Source organism: Eulemur rufifrons, chromosome 16, assembly GCF_041146395.1.
Source record: "Eulemur rufifrons isolate Redbay chromosome 16, OSU_ERuf_1, whole genome shotgun sequence".
Lineage (NCBI taxonomy): Eukaryota > Metazoa > Chordata > Mammalia > Primates > Lemuridae > Eulemur > Eulemur rufifrons.
In genome coordinates this window covers 80,166,679-80,180,493 of record NC_090998.1, presented here as the reverse complement: position 1 = coordinate 80,180,493, position 13,815 = coordinate 80,166,679, and the positions used below count along the sequence as shown (strand labels likewise).

At 47.0% G+C, this 13,815-nt stretch overlaps 1 protein-coding gene and 1 pseudogene across 1 annotated transcript in view; one reads left to right on the top strand and one right to left on the bottom strand.

Annotated features, from left to right (window-relative positions):
• STAB2 (stabilin 2) overlaps positions 1-13,815 on the bottom strand; it is a 146,691-nt gene that overhangs the window by 40,483 nt on the left and 92,393 nt on the right. Inside the window, exons 40-45 of the mRNA XM_069490760.1 lie at positions 12,764-12,809; positions 11,997-12,073; positions 10,534-10,659; positions 8,681-8,754; positions 6,725-6,796; positions 805-921 (exon numbers count right to left, since the gene is read on the bottom strand). Of these exons, the coding sequence (XP_069346861.1) occupies positions 805-921; positions 6,725-6,796; positions 8,681-8,754; positions 10,534-10,659; positions 11,997-12,073; positions 12,764-12,809 (512 nt within the window). The remainder of the gene's footprint in view (positions 1-804; positions 922-6,724; positions 6,797-8,680; positions 8,755-10,533; positions 10,660-11,996; positions 12,074-12,763; positions 12,810-13,815) is intronic.
• On the top strand, positions 2,736-2,811 carry LOC138397812 (small nucleolar RNA U13; annotated as a pseudogene).

The window sequence follows — 13,815 nt, the reverse complement described above, 5'->3', positions numbered from 1 at the left end:
CAGGCTTACAACTGATGTCCAGAAGGACCATGTGGACACAGTCTGAGTTCCACAGCCTTTCTGGAATTGCCATCATTATCAAAGAAAGGTTCAGTCATTCCTAGAAGCATCTGAGTTTTAAGAGCATTTTTAAATGTTCAAATACTTAAAAAATTCAGTTATAAGTTTATGGCAGATTTTGTTACTCTATTAACAAGAATATTTGATCAGCCAGAATGCTTTAGTCCCTCCTTAAATAACTGACTGTTTACTTAATCATACGCAGAAACCTGAAAGTATCACACCGCCTCATCCTCTGTGCTCAGGCATGTGGGTGGGTGCGTGCACATACACACTTACACACACACACACACAAATAAAACAATCCACATCATGGTAATGCCTCTGAGCTGTTGTGCACTCTGTGTCCTTTACACGTATGATCTCATTTAATTATTACAACATCGTGATAGGGTTGGTACCATTATTATTTTCTTCTACTGATTAGAAGACTGATACCCAGAGAGGTGATGTAACATGCTCAAAGTCACAATGTTACTAACTGGCAGAACTGAATTCAAACCTAGGTTTCTGACTCTAGAACTGTCAGTCAATCTTAATCACTACATTACACTCTTAACCAGGTCAATTGAATTCCCATGGACAGAGAAATTTCTTTTCATTGCTGATTTATTTAAAAAATAGCCTTTCACATTTTTATAGAGCTTTACATTTTGCAAAGGTCTTGAATATTCCTCAGCTACCTGGATTCTTAGCACATTTAGGAAAGTAGAATTTACTTTATGGGAAGACGTCTTGTGTTACCTGGTAGATGCTACCACGGCAGGTAAATCCATCTCCGACGTAGTTTGGCTTGCAAGTACAAGTCCTTTCTTGGCCAGTGTGATTGCAGATGGCAAATTCACTACAGCCACCATTTTTCTGGTAAAATTGCCAGGGGGCAGGGGATGGGGGTTAGAACAGTTAGGTCTCCACCTCCATGAATATTTGCAAAGCAATTCTGTGTTGAAATTTACTTTTTGTCTCACTCTCTAACTTTGACTAGTTTCTATTATTTGCCCTTTTTCCTGAACTTGCCTTCCAATTAATTCCCTACGGTCACGGGAGCATCTTAGTCACCTGGTCTTGTCTTCCAAGATGGCAGGTCCCTGTGGGCCAAACTCCAGGCCCATATAGGTAAGCCCAGAGTTGCCAAATTGGAAATTTCTCAGCATCTGGGCATTAACTAGAAAGGCACCAATCTTGTTTGATATTTCTCAGCTTTAAGCTAAACTCTGATCTGATCATAGAAAAGGTGACAGTCATCAGATAGAAGGCAGGCGGTATAAAATAGATAGAACGCATTGTCCCTGCCCTCAAAGAGTTTATAAACTGTGGAAGATGGGCAGAAACCTAAAATACAAACAAAGCACAGTGCAATTCAAAGCCAACTTCCCTGGGAAAACTTGCCACATGGACACTTTCCTCCATGTTGCTCTAGATACCTGTCATTGGACCCCACATCCCTTCCTGTCCTTCCAGACCTTGCCCTGTTCTTTCTGCAACTCACTGCCATTAGGGAAGTCCCCGACATTCTCATCTCTTCTCAGTAAGGTCCCTTCACCTCTTCCTGTCTGTCTGTCTCCTGCAATCACCATCCTCCCTGCACCCCACCAGCGAAGCTCCGTTTCCCTCCATTACCCCACAAGTCACGGTCTTACTGCACATTGCAGCTTCCAAACCATTTCTACTCCCTCATCTTTAAACACTGAGCTCCCTGGAAGCACATGGTACCCACAGTCCCCCACCAACTCATCCTCTCCAGTCCTAATGGAGGACCTGGATCCTGCCTTTCCCTCTGTGTCTGTTGTCTGTCCTTGGCAGCTTTGACACCTCTGTCAATGGCCTCTACTGCCGCTGCCCCACCCCTTGGCCACCTCCTGACTTTGTAAACAACATTAAAGTGGACTGCTCGGAGGGCTCTATTTCAAGCATCCTGCTCCCTCTGGCCGCCAGCTTTGATCATTTCACCTTTACCTCTTCTAACACTGCGCCTCCAACCTCCTGTGATGCACAGGGACCTCCCCTCCTTTGAGCCTACTTCGTCCTACTTCTCTATCACTAGCATTCCCATCGGCCCACGCAGCCACAGCCCAGCTGGCCAGGCAGGCACGGTGATCCTTCCCTCCTTGCTCCTCTCTCTCCCTGCACCACTGCGGCCAGCGACCCCCTGGCCCTCCCACCCGACTCTGCCTTCTCTGGGTCTGCCGGGCTGGCAGAGCCCCGCCCAAGAAAGTCACGCAGATGTGCTGTCTTGACTCCCTTTGAAGTTATGCACACAGATGGCTACACTTTCCAGTACATTTAACTCCCTAGTTTTCTCTTCAACCCCCAAAACTTGACAAGCTCTTCTCATCCCAGGACCTCTGTCTTGCTGTTCCTTCTGCTTGTAAAATTTTCCCAAGATCTTCACATGACTGTCCCCTTCTCAATGTTTAGGAACCAGTCACCCTTGCAGAGAGGCCTTGTGGGACCTCCCTAGCTAAGCGCCCCCAGCCCCCCCATCCCAGCCAGTCTCTGTGCCATCAGCACGCCTTGTCTCCTGCTACGGTCTGAATGTTTGTGTCTCCCCATTATCCATACGGTGAAACCCTAACCCCCGCAAGGTGTTGGTATTAGGAGGTGGGGCCTTTGGGAGGTAGCTAGGCCGTCAGGGCAGAGCCCTCATAAATTGGATTAGTGCCCTTAAAAGTGGGAGCCTTTTATGGTTCGTAAGAGTGATGCCTGGGTTTTCAAACTTTGCTATAATGTTGGCACATTACCCGTCTGATGTGAAAAAACAAAAAAAAAAGACTCCCAAGAGAGCTCGGGCATCCCTTCCACCAAGGGAGGACACAGCGAGAAGGCGTCACATGTCATCTCTAAACAAGGAAGCGGGAGTGCGCCAGACACGGAATTGGCCCGTGCCTTGATCTTGGACTTTCCTGCCTCCAGAACTGTGAGGAATAAATTTCTGTTCATTATAAGTTACACAGTCTCAGGTAATCTGTTATACTGTGTGCTGTTATAGCAGCAGAAAGGGGACTAAGACAGTCTGGAACAGAGGACTCACTCAGTGAAGGCAACGTTTCCTGGCCCTCGTTGGTGGGACTCTAGCATAAATTGGTGGTTCTTGAGACATTATTTAGCTCCATGACTGTTTTGTTTAGCCCAGTGTTTAAAAGAGTTTTCTGGAATTAATTGCTATCATTTAAAAATTGGAAATATTTACATAAACATTCATAAAAATGTTCATCTTTCTTGAAAAATCACAAGCACTGCCAACAATGGGCTGGCATTGCTCAGAGCAACAGTCAGTTGGAGCTGCATAAACATTGCTGCATTAGAGCAGTGTTACACTTTGGGTCTCCTTATTAATGCTCCCTGCCTGGCCCTGATGGCCTGTAATTTTACAACCCTGGAATAGAGAATTATTCCTAAGGGAATGTGCTGCTGAGAGGACAGCAAAGGACCACCAGGCTCTCCCAGGCCAGCTGTACCAGGAGGCTTGTGTCCAACACAAGGTGGCCATTTTTTAAAAAAAGAAAATGGGCAATGGAAGAATTGCTATCAAAATTAAGTTGGCCAGAGTTCTAGCTGTAGCAGCTCCAAATCCCAGCACCCACACCCGCTTTCTGCAGCTTCTTACTTATTATCCTCATGCAATTGTTTCCTGTAGAGGACATTGTTCTCTTGAGGAGCTCGCCAGACCAGCACAAGGGTACAATAGGGACCTTGCTCAGAGAAGAGTAATTACAGGGTATCTGTGCTGTCCTCATGCCTACAGCTGGAGGCTCTCGGGTGGGTGGTGATAGCAATAGGAAAGCAAGATGTCCCTCCTCTGAGCATCAGTGCCTTGTGGGAAGAACACGCACCACAGGAGGTGGTCAAGAGTGTGGACCTTGATTTAGACAGACATGGGCTCAAGTCCTGGCTGTGCCATGTACTAGCTCTGTGACCTTGGGCAAAGACCTTCACTCCTTCCAGCCCGTAGTGGGTTGAACTGTGGTCACCAAAAAGATGTATCCTAAGGCCAAATCCTAAGGCCTCTACCTGTGGATGTGATTTATTTAGAAAGAGTCTTTACAGGTGAAGTTAAGGATGTGGACATGAGATCATCCTACATTAACTGGGTGAGGCTTGAACCCTGGGGCGTCCCTACAAGAAGAGGCGATGACACAGATAAGGGAGTGAAGGCCGTGTGAAGGTGGAGGCAGAGACTGGAGTGATGCGGTCACAGGCCGGGAAGGCCTGGAGCCACCAGAAGCTGGAAGAGGCGAGGAAGGGGCCTCCCCTGGCACCTTCAGCGGGAGCACATCCTTGCTGACACTCTGATTTTGGATTTTGGACCTCCAGAACTGGGAGAGAAGAAATTTCTGTTGTTTTAACCTACCTAGTTTGTGGTGATTTGTTGCAACAGCCCTAAGAAAAGAATACACAGCCGGAGTCTCTTTCTTGGTAAAATGGGGTTAGTAATAGTTCTTACCTACCACAGGGCTGTTAGAGGAATTAAATGAGAGCATAACTGGGCACCCCAGCACAGCGGCTGAGCCCTGGTAAGCAGCAGTTACAAATGTCATGTGGATGCAGGACTTCCGAGGCCTGGCTGACCACGCAAAGTGCTCCAGATGTGACATGCCGGGACAGCAGGCTTATGGACCATCTGATCCTTTTGGAGGTACAAGGCCTGGGATAGTCAGGCTCTGAGCAGCAGTAGACAACTTGCCCCGTTTGATCAATGACTGAGTAAGCTCCTACGGGGTTTGCAGAGCATGGGGCTGGTCTGCAGTCAAGGGTTATAAGAGAATCAGAAGACACGGTCCAGGGGAACCTGCTCCTACCAGGACTGACGTGAGAACAGTGACAACAAGTGATCCAGCAGTATCCTACAGACTGCAGGGAGGAAGGAAAAGCCCGGACTATTAGTGCTGAAAGGGACCTCAGGGACATCCACAACTTTCCAAGGCCACAGGTCCCAACGAGCAAACCAGCTCAAAGCCCTAGACTCACGAAAGCCAGGGCTGGGAGGAATCTATGTGGCCTCTGGGTTGATAACCCATCTGTTACTTTATTCCTGTGGTTAAATACCTCGAGTTATGATAAGCTCATTACTTCCCAAGCTATCTCTCTACATCTGGATAGTCCCGATGTTCATCTTGAGTTGAGAGAAATATATTTTATTCTAATGTCCATCCCACAGTCCTAGTCCTGCTCCCTGGGCTTACATAGAACAAGAGCAACCCATCTGCCATGTAGCAATTCTTGAAATGTTGATGGCAGCCTCCCCCCTCCCCCCTGACTCTTCTTTAGAGAGAAAGAAGACTGGAAGAATTAACAATGTGTGCAGGGACATGGTGGCTTGGGGGCGGGGGAAAGAGGGGCCTCTGCCCCTGCACTAACTCCTGCTCAATGCAGGGCGTCTAGAACTGGATCCTCTATTCTAAGACAGGGCTAACATGCAGAATGGGAGTGGTGGGGGCTGCGGGGGTAGTTGTGTGGTGAGGGTACAAGAATCTTCCTTAGTCCGGTCATGAGGCCTCCATGAAGACAGAACTAGCTTTTGGAATGCTGCCCTGTATTGTTGGCTCATGACACGCTCACTGTGGACTCCTACTTATAAAGCCCAGGAGAGTAAGGAGTGGAAAGTTGCTATGGGGTTAATCTGGGAAGGCTCCCTGGAGGAAGTGAGTCACTCAGAGATGAAAGATATGCCCTGTGGAAAGGAGGGGAGGCATTTTTAAATAAGAATTAGCAATCTGGGGGCTCAGAAAGTGGATAGATTTAGCTCAATGTGCTGTGCCTGAGCTGAGAAAATGTGTTGGACCACATTTATAGAGAGGTCATGAGTTCATGTGGCTGGGTCCTGAGGTTTCACCCAGATTTCTGAGGATGAAGCCAAAACACATATCTGAGCTAAATAATGACCTGTTTTAAAAAGTTGCGTACTCATTGTGGTCTTAATTTGCATTTCCCTGATGATTAGTAACATTGAGCATTTTTTCGGTACTATGAACACTATCTGGGTGACAAGCACATCTTCAGGTGGGACTCAACCATTACAAAAGCGATTGTGTAACCTAAAACATTTGTACCCCCTTAGTACTTTGAAATAATAAAAAAACAGTTGTATGCTATCTTAGGCACACTCCTTTTATATCACAGCAGATAGCTGAAGCTGGAAAAAAAAAAAACCTGGAATAGTAGAAACTGTAACAGTAGTTTTTATCTGAACTTCTCGTCCTACCCATTGGGTCCAGAAAGAGTAAACAAAGCAAAACAAGCACCAGGTAACTGCCATCGGTACTGATCACCTGGTTGCCGTGGTTATGGACCCAGATTTCAGACTGGACAATAAAGACCATTGGATGACTCCCAAGGCCTACTCACTGAAACCCACTATGGGTGCCATGGCCTGCCTTTGGGAAATCCAGCGGGCCTTGTACTTGCCCAAGCTGCATTCAGGTGAGTCTCTGACCAGCTACGTACACCTGGGACCCCTCGGGATCCTGCAGCCAAAGGGGCAGGCCGGGGGTAGCACACTGGGCCTTCTCTCCTTTCTCCCCGGCATTACAAGGAACATGAGTGGGAAACGAGCCTCGTGGCCAGACGCAGCCCTGAAGCTTCCAAAGGGAGATCCCCTCGACTCCGCATCCCCTGGGAGGGAGCTCCGAGGCTCTGAGGGCGCCTGCCCAAGAGCTGTACTCACGGTTAAGCAGACATTGATGAGCGCGCAGACCTTCCCATCTCCGGTGTACGTCGGCAGACAGTTACACACGGCCTGTCCGGGAGCAGAGGGCAGCGGGGTCATTTCAGACAGGTTCTGTACCGGCCGTGTGTGTGACTCAAATTTCATGACCGTCATGGTAATGTTAGGAGAGTCTATATCTGATATTGGTAATAGCTGGTCTATAATGGTAATTGTCATCATATATTTTAGCACATTTGGCACATTTCACTCAAGCACTGGGATCTCGTGCACATTCTATCTTTGCTGCCAAGATACCTTTTTTTTTTTTTTTATTAATTTTCTTACCCTGTTTGGTCCCTGTCATCAGGTAGTCACCTCTTTTCTCTCTTTGACTGATGGAGGTCAGCTGGAAGGAGGCTGAGCTATATCCCACCTCCATTCATATCGTTTCTTGCTCATCTCCTCCCACACTGAGCCCAAAGGCACCAGGGGTAGCAGATGCTACGAAGGGGCCTTTGCAGCCCACTGAGGTGCACACGTGGAAACGACCACTCAAACCCACTGGCTGGCCAAGGAGGTCAGGTGGAGGCTGCAAGTTGAGGGAGGGGACACTGTCCCCAGGAAGCTGGGGACAGGGCCCCACGTCCCATGCACTCTGCTCAGGAGCACAGGGCCATGGGGATGAAGTCCCACCCCTGCTCCCTTCACTGGCCGTGTGCCCGAAGGAAGGGGCACCCGCTGCCAGTGTGTCCTCCCAAGAGCTGCCTTTTCTAATGCACACAAGAGCCTCCTACACGGCAGTGGAGGCCCTGGGCTAATGTCTGCTTGTTCTCAATAGAACTTGAACTCACCCGTGGGACCAGCCAGGGCTGCATGCGCAGGTTTTCACTGTTCCTTCTCCGCCTCCTTCACAATGGGCCCCAATCTCAGCTCAAAACTTCTCCCAAATGCTCAGCAGCTGACCCTCCTCAGCTAAGGTATTATTCTCAGAATTCAATTGCACATCCATCCCCCTTCACTGACTTCTAGGTCTGGAGGAGCAGTTTTAGGAGCCCAAGTAGCAAACGGCTTATAGATTTCCCCACCTCATGTGTAGTTTGAAATAAAACTCTGCTGACTCCAAAGTGTGTCTGAGGAGGCCCAGCATTGGCTGTCCTGACTTTCCCTGTGACTAGATGTGCACACATGCGCAGGTACACGCACGTGCACACACACACAATCCTTTCAAGACAAATGTCTTTTCTTATTTGGGGGCACTTTGGGTACATGTGTGATCTGCCCATCGAGAGACCTGGCACGGAGGTTGCTGCATGGCTCAACAGGGTTGACAGCACATTCACTGGAGACCTTACCTTGTCGTCCAATTTTGGATGTATGTGATTTCCTGCCCGGCCATTTTGCTTGTTCACCATGTGACAGAGACTGAGGCAGGTGGAACTTGGGTCTCCGAGCCTCCAGCTTCCCCACCTGTGTCTTTGCACCCGGGATGCCCTTCCCTGATGCTGGAGCCCTCACTTCCCCCCCTCCCCCAGCCTGCTCTCCAGAGAGGCGCCGCGAGCTCTCTGTGTTTGCTAGCGTGACAGTGGCAGGGGGCCTGCAGTCTGATCTTCTGCTGTGGCACATGCACTTTGGGGACTCAAGCTAAAGAAAAAAGCATGGGATTCTGGGCATCAGAAAGCTAAAAGAAATGGGAGCACTTTTGGGGGACATTGTAGGTGTTCCTGGAATCATGTGGCATTTGCAGATGGCTCCTTCTCCTCACTCTAGGGGACCCCCTTTTCTCCTGGTACCCTTTGTTCCCCCATTTCTCCTCATTCCCAAAGAATGGACTCTTGTTCTTTCATAATTGCCCCTGAAGTACTTATTTTCTGCTGCTGCTCGGAGGTCAGTCCTCAGCCTCTCTCCTCAGGCCTGTGTCTAAAGACCCAGGAGTTTCCTTCTAGAAAACCTAAGGACACCGGGGACAGAGTTCACCTGGTTGGGTCCCGTCTGCGTGCACTCTGCGTTCCTGTCACAGCCACCGTGGTTCTCCAAACATGGGTTGATTTCTTTAAAGCAAAAAGTCAACACCTGGCATGAGAATCAAGCCTGGTTTCCCAGTGAAGGCAGCTTGAGGGACGAGCGAGGAGGGCTAACTGACCAAGGGGAACAGGCAGCAATGTGGGATTCAGTTTTCTGACAATTCTGAGACAGCAGGAACCCAATGGGGAGGGTACCAGATACGGTTTCCCACTCTTCTGGGAAGAGCTAATTCCAGCAGAGGCACAGTCTATGGGCTTAGATCTGTCTGCTTGAGAAATGAATATGAGCATTTGCAGCCAAGTGTTTGAAATAATAGAATCTTCGAGTCCAACCCAACAGCGCTATGCATGAAGAGACTTAGGAATTTTAAAAATCATTTGCAACCATCACAATCTCGATCGGCTGGGGGAAGATTCATCAATCGATGCTAACCTTAGGAGAACAATTTGATGAGGAGTGAGATGTTTGCTTGGTGTTAAAGTAACTCCCCACTGATTGCTTTTTAGTAGCAAAGGGGAAAAAAGTAACTATATAGCAGAGAAATTGGACAGCACCTTAACTGAGGGGTCAAAATTAACACCACACACGAGGGGCAGAGGGGAATCCAGTGGTGTGATGTCCTGAGAAGGACGCAACATCACTGTGACCTTCGGTCCTGGAACATGTAACCTGAACCTGATCATGAAAGAACATCAGACAAGCCTCAGATAAATGACACGCTATCAAAGAAAAAAGAGTTGGGGCAGTCGACTGTATCCTTCCAAAATGTCAATGTCATAAGAGACAAAGCAGAACTGAGGGACGTCCCAGATGAAAGGGGACTAAAGAGATACGACAGCTGAGTGCAATATCTGACTCTAGACTGGATTCTGCACCGAAGGAAATACTGTTGGAAAAAAAAAAACTGTTATTGGTTGGGGTAACTGACAAAATTAGAATATAAATGAGAATTAGACAAAAGTATTATATCAGTAATCAGTTTACTGAGGTTGATAACTGTGCTGTGGTTATGTAAGAGGCTATCCTTAGTCTTAGGAAATACACGCTCAGGTATTTAGGGATAAAGAGAAATAATATGCATAGCTTACTCTTAAATAATTTAGAAAAACATATGTATATTTACAAAGAGAACAAATGAAGCAACCAGGGCAAAATGTTAATAAATGAATGTAAGGAAAGAACATGTGGGTCTTTTTTGTACTATTCTCGCAACTTTTCTGAGTGAATCTTTTCTTCCAAGTAAAAAGTTAAATTCAGGCAACTTACTGTGGTTTGCCTTTATAGTAGAACAGTGTGTGGCCATTAAAGTAATGAATTAGAGGTATACTTATTTTCAGGAAGAGTTGTTCTATCATATTGCTAATCATCATAAGCGCTATGTATCATGAAATGCTATTTTTATTAAAAAAATACATGTATACATAGCAAAATGGGGTCCTATGACAATAACAACAGTGCTGTCTCCATATTTTTTTCCCCAGCATATTTGCCTTCTTTTTCCACAGTGAGAATGTGCTGCTTATATAAAAAGGAACCAATAAAAGTTTTAGAATTCAGCCATTGCCATCATGTTTAATGAGAAAAAGTTTCTCTTCTTTTACGCTTCCCAAGTGATTTTTGAACATCATAGGCCTTCACGCCCCTGTGGTCACATTTCCCTGCCCTCGTACTTTCCTGCCCAGGCAGACTGGATAGTGATCCCAGCAGCTGCACGTCCTAGCAGTAAGAGCCCACACATTAGAATCATTGTGCAGGGCTCTGTCTTTTACACCGTTCCCGCTGACAGATGAGCAATGGCCACCTACCCAAGCACACGATGCCATCGCCTGTGTAGCCTGCCCTGCACACACATGTCCGCCTTCCCGGGGTGGTTCTTTTGCAGTCAGCCTTGGCAGAGCAGCCTCCGTTGCTGATCTCGCAGGCGTTGATTGCTACAGAGGGGAGGGATGACAGAGCGGAGGAGGGAGAAGGGAAAGACTCATGGATACGATTTTACTTGAGTCACTGAGAGATGGAAGATACTTCAGAACTTCTCTGGCAGGCACTGAGTGCTCGCTTTGGCAGCACATATACAGGAGCAGGCATTTGCAATAAAAAATGACTAAATCCCCAAAAACAGAGGACAAGAAAAACATTCCAGTTCTTTGTCCTTTCCAGCTGTTTTTACCAGCATGCTGTGCACATCTTACTGCCGGAACATCTGGGGACCAGGGTCAGGGCACCCAGCATTCTGGGAGAATCCCCAGGGTAAGGTGGTCTAGAAAGCAAGTTGGTGCATTCATCATCCTGCTCCACCACAATGTGGACCATGGCCTGCCAGGACACAGTGCTTAAGGGAAAAACGACTCTAAGATTTTCCATTTTTCTAGCACCAGGCACCACAAGAACATTAGCTCACATTTACCGAATGCTTGGTGCTGGGGCTGTTGTAAGCATTTCACAGGTATTAATCCAGGTTATCACCCAGCAACCCAATGGAGGAGGCTCTGTTATTATCCCCAGCTTGTAGATAAAAAAATAGTAAAAGGAGCAGTCAAGCAACTTTCCCAGGTAATGTAAATAAGAACTTAGATTCAAACCCAGGGAGTCTAATGATGAGGCTGGGTTTTTCACAGCTGCATTATTCTGCCATTGTACGCAGAGAGGTCATCTAACTTCAAAACCACTCTGCAAGGGGGAGTAGTTTTATGTTTACTTTACAAATGGTCTCAGAACAGTTAAAAGACCCACCCGAGGCCATGTGGGTAGTAGGAGGAAGAACTAGGGCTCAAACCCTTTTTTGTCCCACTCTGGAGCCTTGATGCCTCAGCCATGCCCTAAGCCAATTGAATCAGTGGTTTGTAAAAAAATTTTTTTAATTGACACATAATTGTATATAATGATGTTGGAATATATATAACGTATATAATGATCAGATAAGGGTAATAAGCATATGCATCATCTCAAACATTTATCATTTCCTTGTGGGTTTCCAACACAAAACAGTGGTTTTTAAAGCTTCCCAGGTGATCTCAATGACAGTCAAGGCTGTGAACTACCACGATTGTACCTTGAAAACAGGTGCAATGACCCCACCCATTCCAAAACCAACACGTCCCACGCATGAACAGTTGGCAGCCTGTCCCCAGGCACAATCAGCTGCCCGTTACATGCAATTCCCCATCAGTGGCTGGCATCAGCTGCCCAGGCCCATTCAGAGTACAGGAACATGGATCCCTCAACAGCCCGTGCAAGCCTTGCTGGCCCCTGGCATTGCTTCTTCACTTGCCTGTGCAGACTGTCCCGTTCCCTTGGAATCCTGCCGCACATTTGCACGAGGCTGTGCCATCTGGATCGAGAAGGCAGCTGCACCAAGAAAGGGCAAATGGTGTTTGTAGCAAAGCACTCAGCACCCCACCACATGACTCTCAATGCCGCTCAGCCCCGGCGTCCTGCCCCTGCCCCTGCGAGGCACTCGGAGGTTCTGCCTAAGCCGTGGGAGGAGAGTTCATTCATGTCATCTACACACTCTCCAATAGCCCCAGCAAGTGGGCATCATTATTATTCCCATTTACGGATGAAGAAACTGAGGCTTGGAGAGATTAGATAATTGACTCAAGGTCATGCAGGGGCTGACTTTGAATTCAGGTCTAACTCCAGCTACTGGGTTCTTAGTTAATGAAGCCTCCTGGAGGTTAGGAGTAGCAAGCCAAGGAAGGCTTCGTTGTAAGTCGGGAGCCGTGTTTTTTGAAACTGAGGCCCACCGGGTTTCATTGGCCTCCATGAAAGAGACCTGATGGCTTAGACTGGGCTAACAACGGGCATTTTTGTCAACGTGCCAGGTGATTCAGATGGCAGCTTGTTGGAAAGCCTGGATCTGGCAAGTTGATGGTGGCCTCTTCAGAGATATTTTTAGTTTCATACTTAAATTTGTCCTAAACTCTCAGAAATGGTGTTAGGAAACTACTCTCCTGAGGATAGGGCCTGGGGTGGAAACCACTGGGAAAAATAAATCTCCTTTGCATTGTCCCCACAGAAGGTCCAGAGCGTACATACTTGGCGCTGGTGTGGCATGTCCCATTGCAGCTGTCTTTTGTGATCGCTGAAAAAGAGAAGCAGTTGCCACGTCAGCTCTTTTACTAAATCGAACTTGAGAATTTTTTTTTTTTTTTAATTCTTGGTGCTAGGAAAAGACTTACTTCCTTGCAAGTAACTGGTATGTAGCATGTGAGCTATGTGAAACTATATGACCATGTAAATCTTTTTTTATGTGGGCTGCCATGAAGCTTAGAGCCAAATCTGGAGGTCGGATGCCCTGACAGAACATCTCCTGTTTGCCGGGCCTTGCGCGAGGCAGGGAGGTTGTGAGCGTGAGTAAAACACAGTATTCTCCCTTGAATAGGACTGGGGGCTCTTACCCTCTGAGTGTTTATAATTTCCATGTTATGCTTTCTAGTTTATTCTTCCTAATTTTATTTTCTAGTTTTTCATCCTCTTTTTTTTTTTTAACAGAGTGATATAAACAAGCAACCACATAATTAGAAATAATATTAAAAGATTTTTGCGTGTGCAGAAATAGCTCCAGGCTTGGCACACAGCAGGGACATGCTATTTATTTATTGAATTAATTTCTAAATTTCCTGAACATGGCATAAGTTATTGCTCTTGGATACCTAGCTAACAGATATTCCCTCACAGGGAAGGATCCAGAAAGAAATCATTAGAGTTGAGGAAAGAGGAACCCTTCGGGCAGGATGCTCAAGCTAAGAGCTTTTGGGATAGAGATCTTACTAGCCCTGGCCAAGTCACACAGAAGGGCCTGCAACAGAGACCCGGCTGCAAAAGTGGCCTGGGGGAACATTTTTGGACTTAAATGGGCTGGAGTGGATGCAATGCAATTTTGTGCCTTTATTTGTGTTATTCCTTGAGCCTAAACATCTCTTCATTCTTTACCTATTGAAATCTCAATCATCTTTTAGATCCTCCTCTCTGGAACCTGCTTTAAGTCTTTGAGCCAACTTCAATTAATTGGTAGTGACTATAACATGTGCCCCTTTGAGAAGGATTTAGTGCCCCCAGTTGGCCACAGATGGAGGGGGTGCAACAAC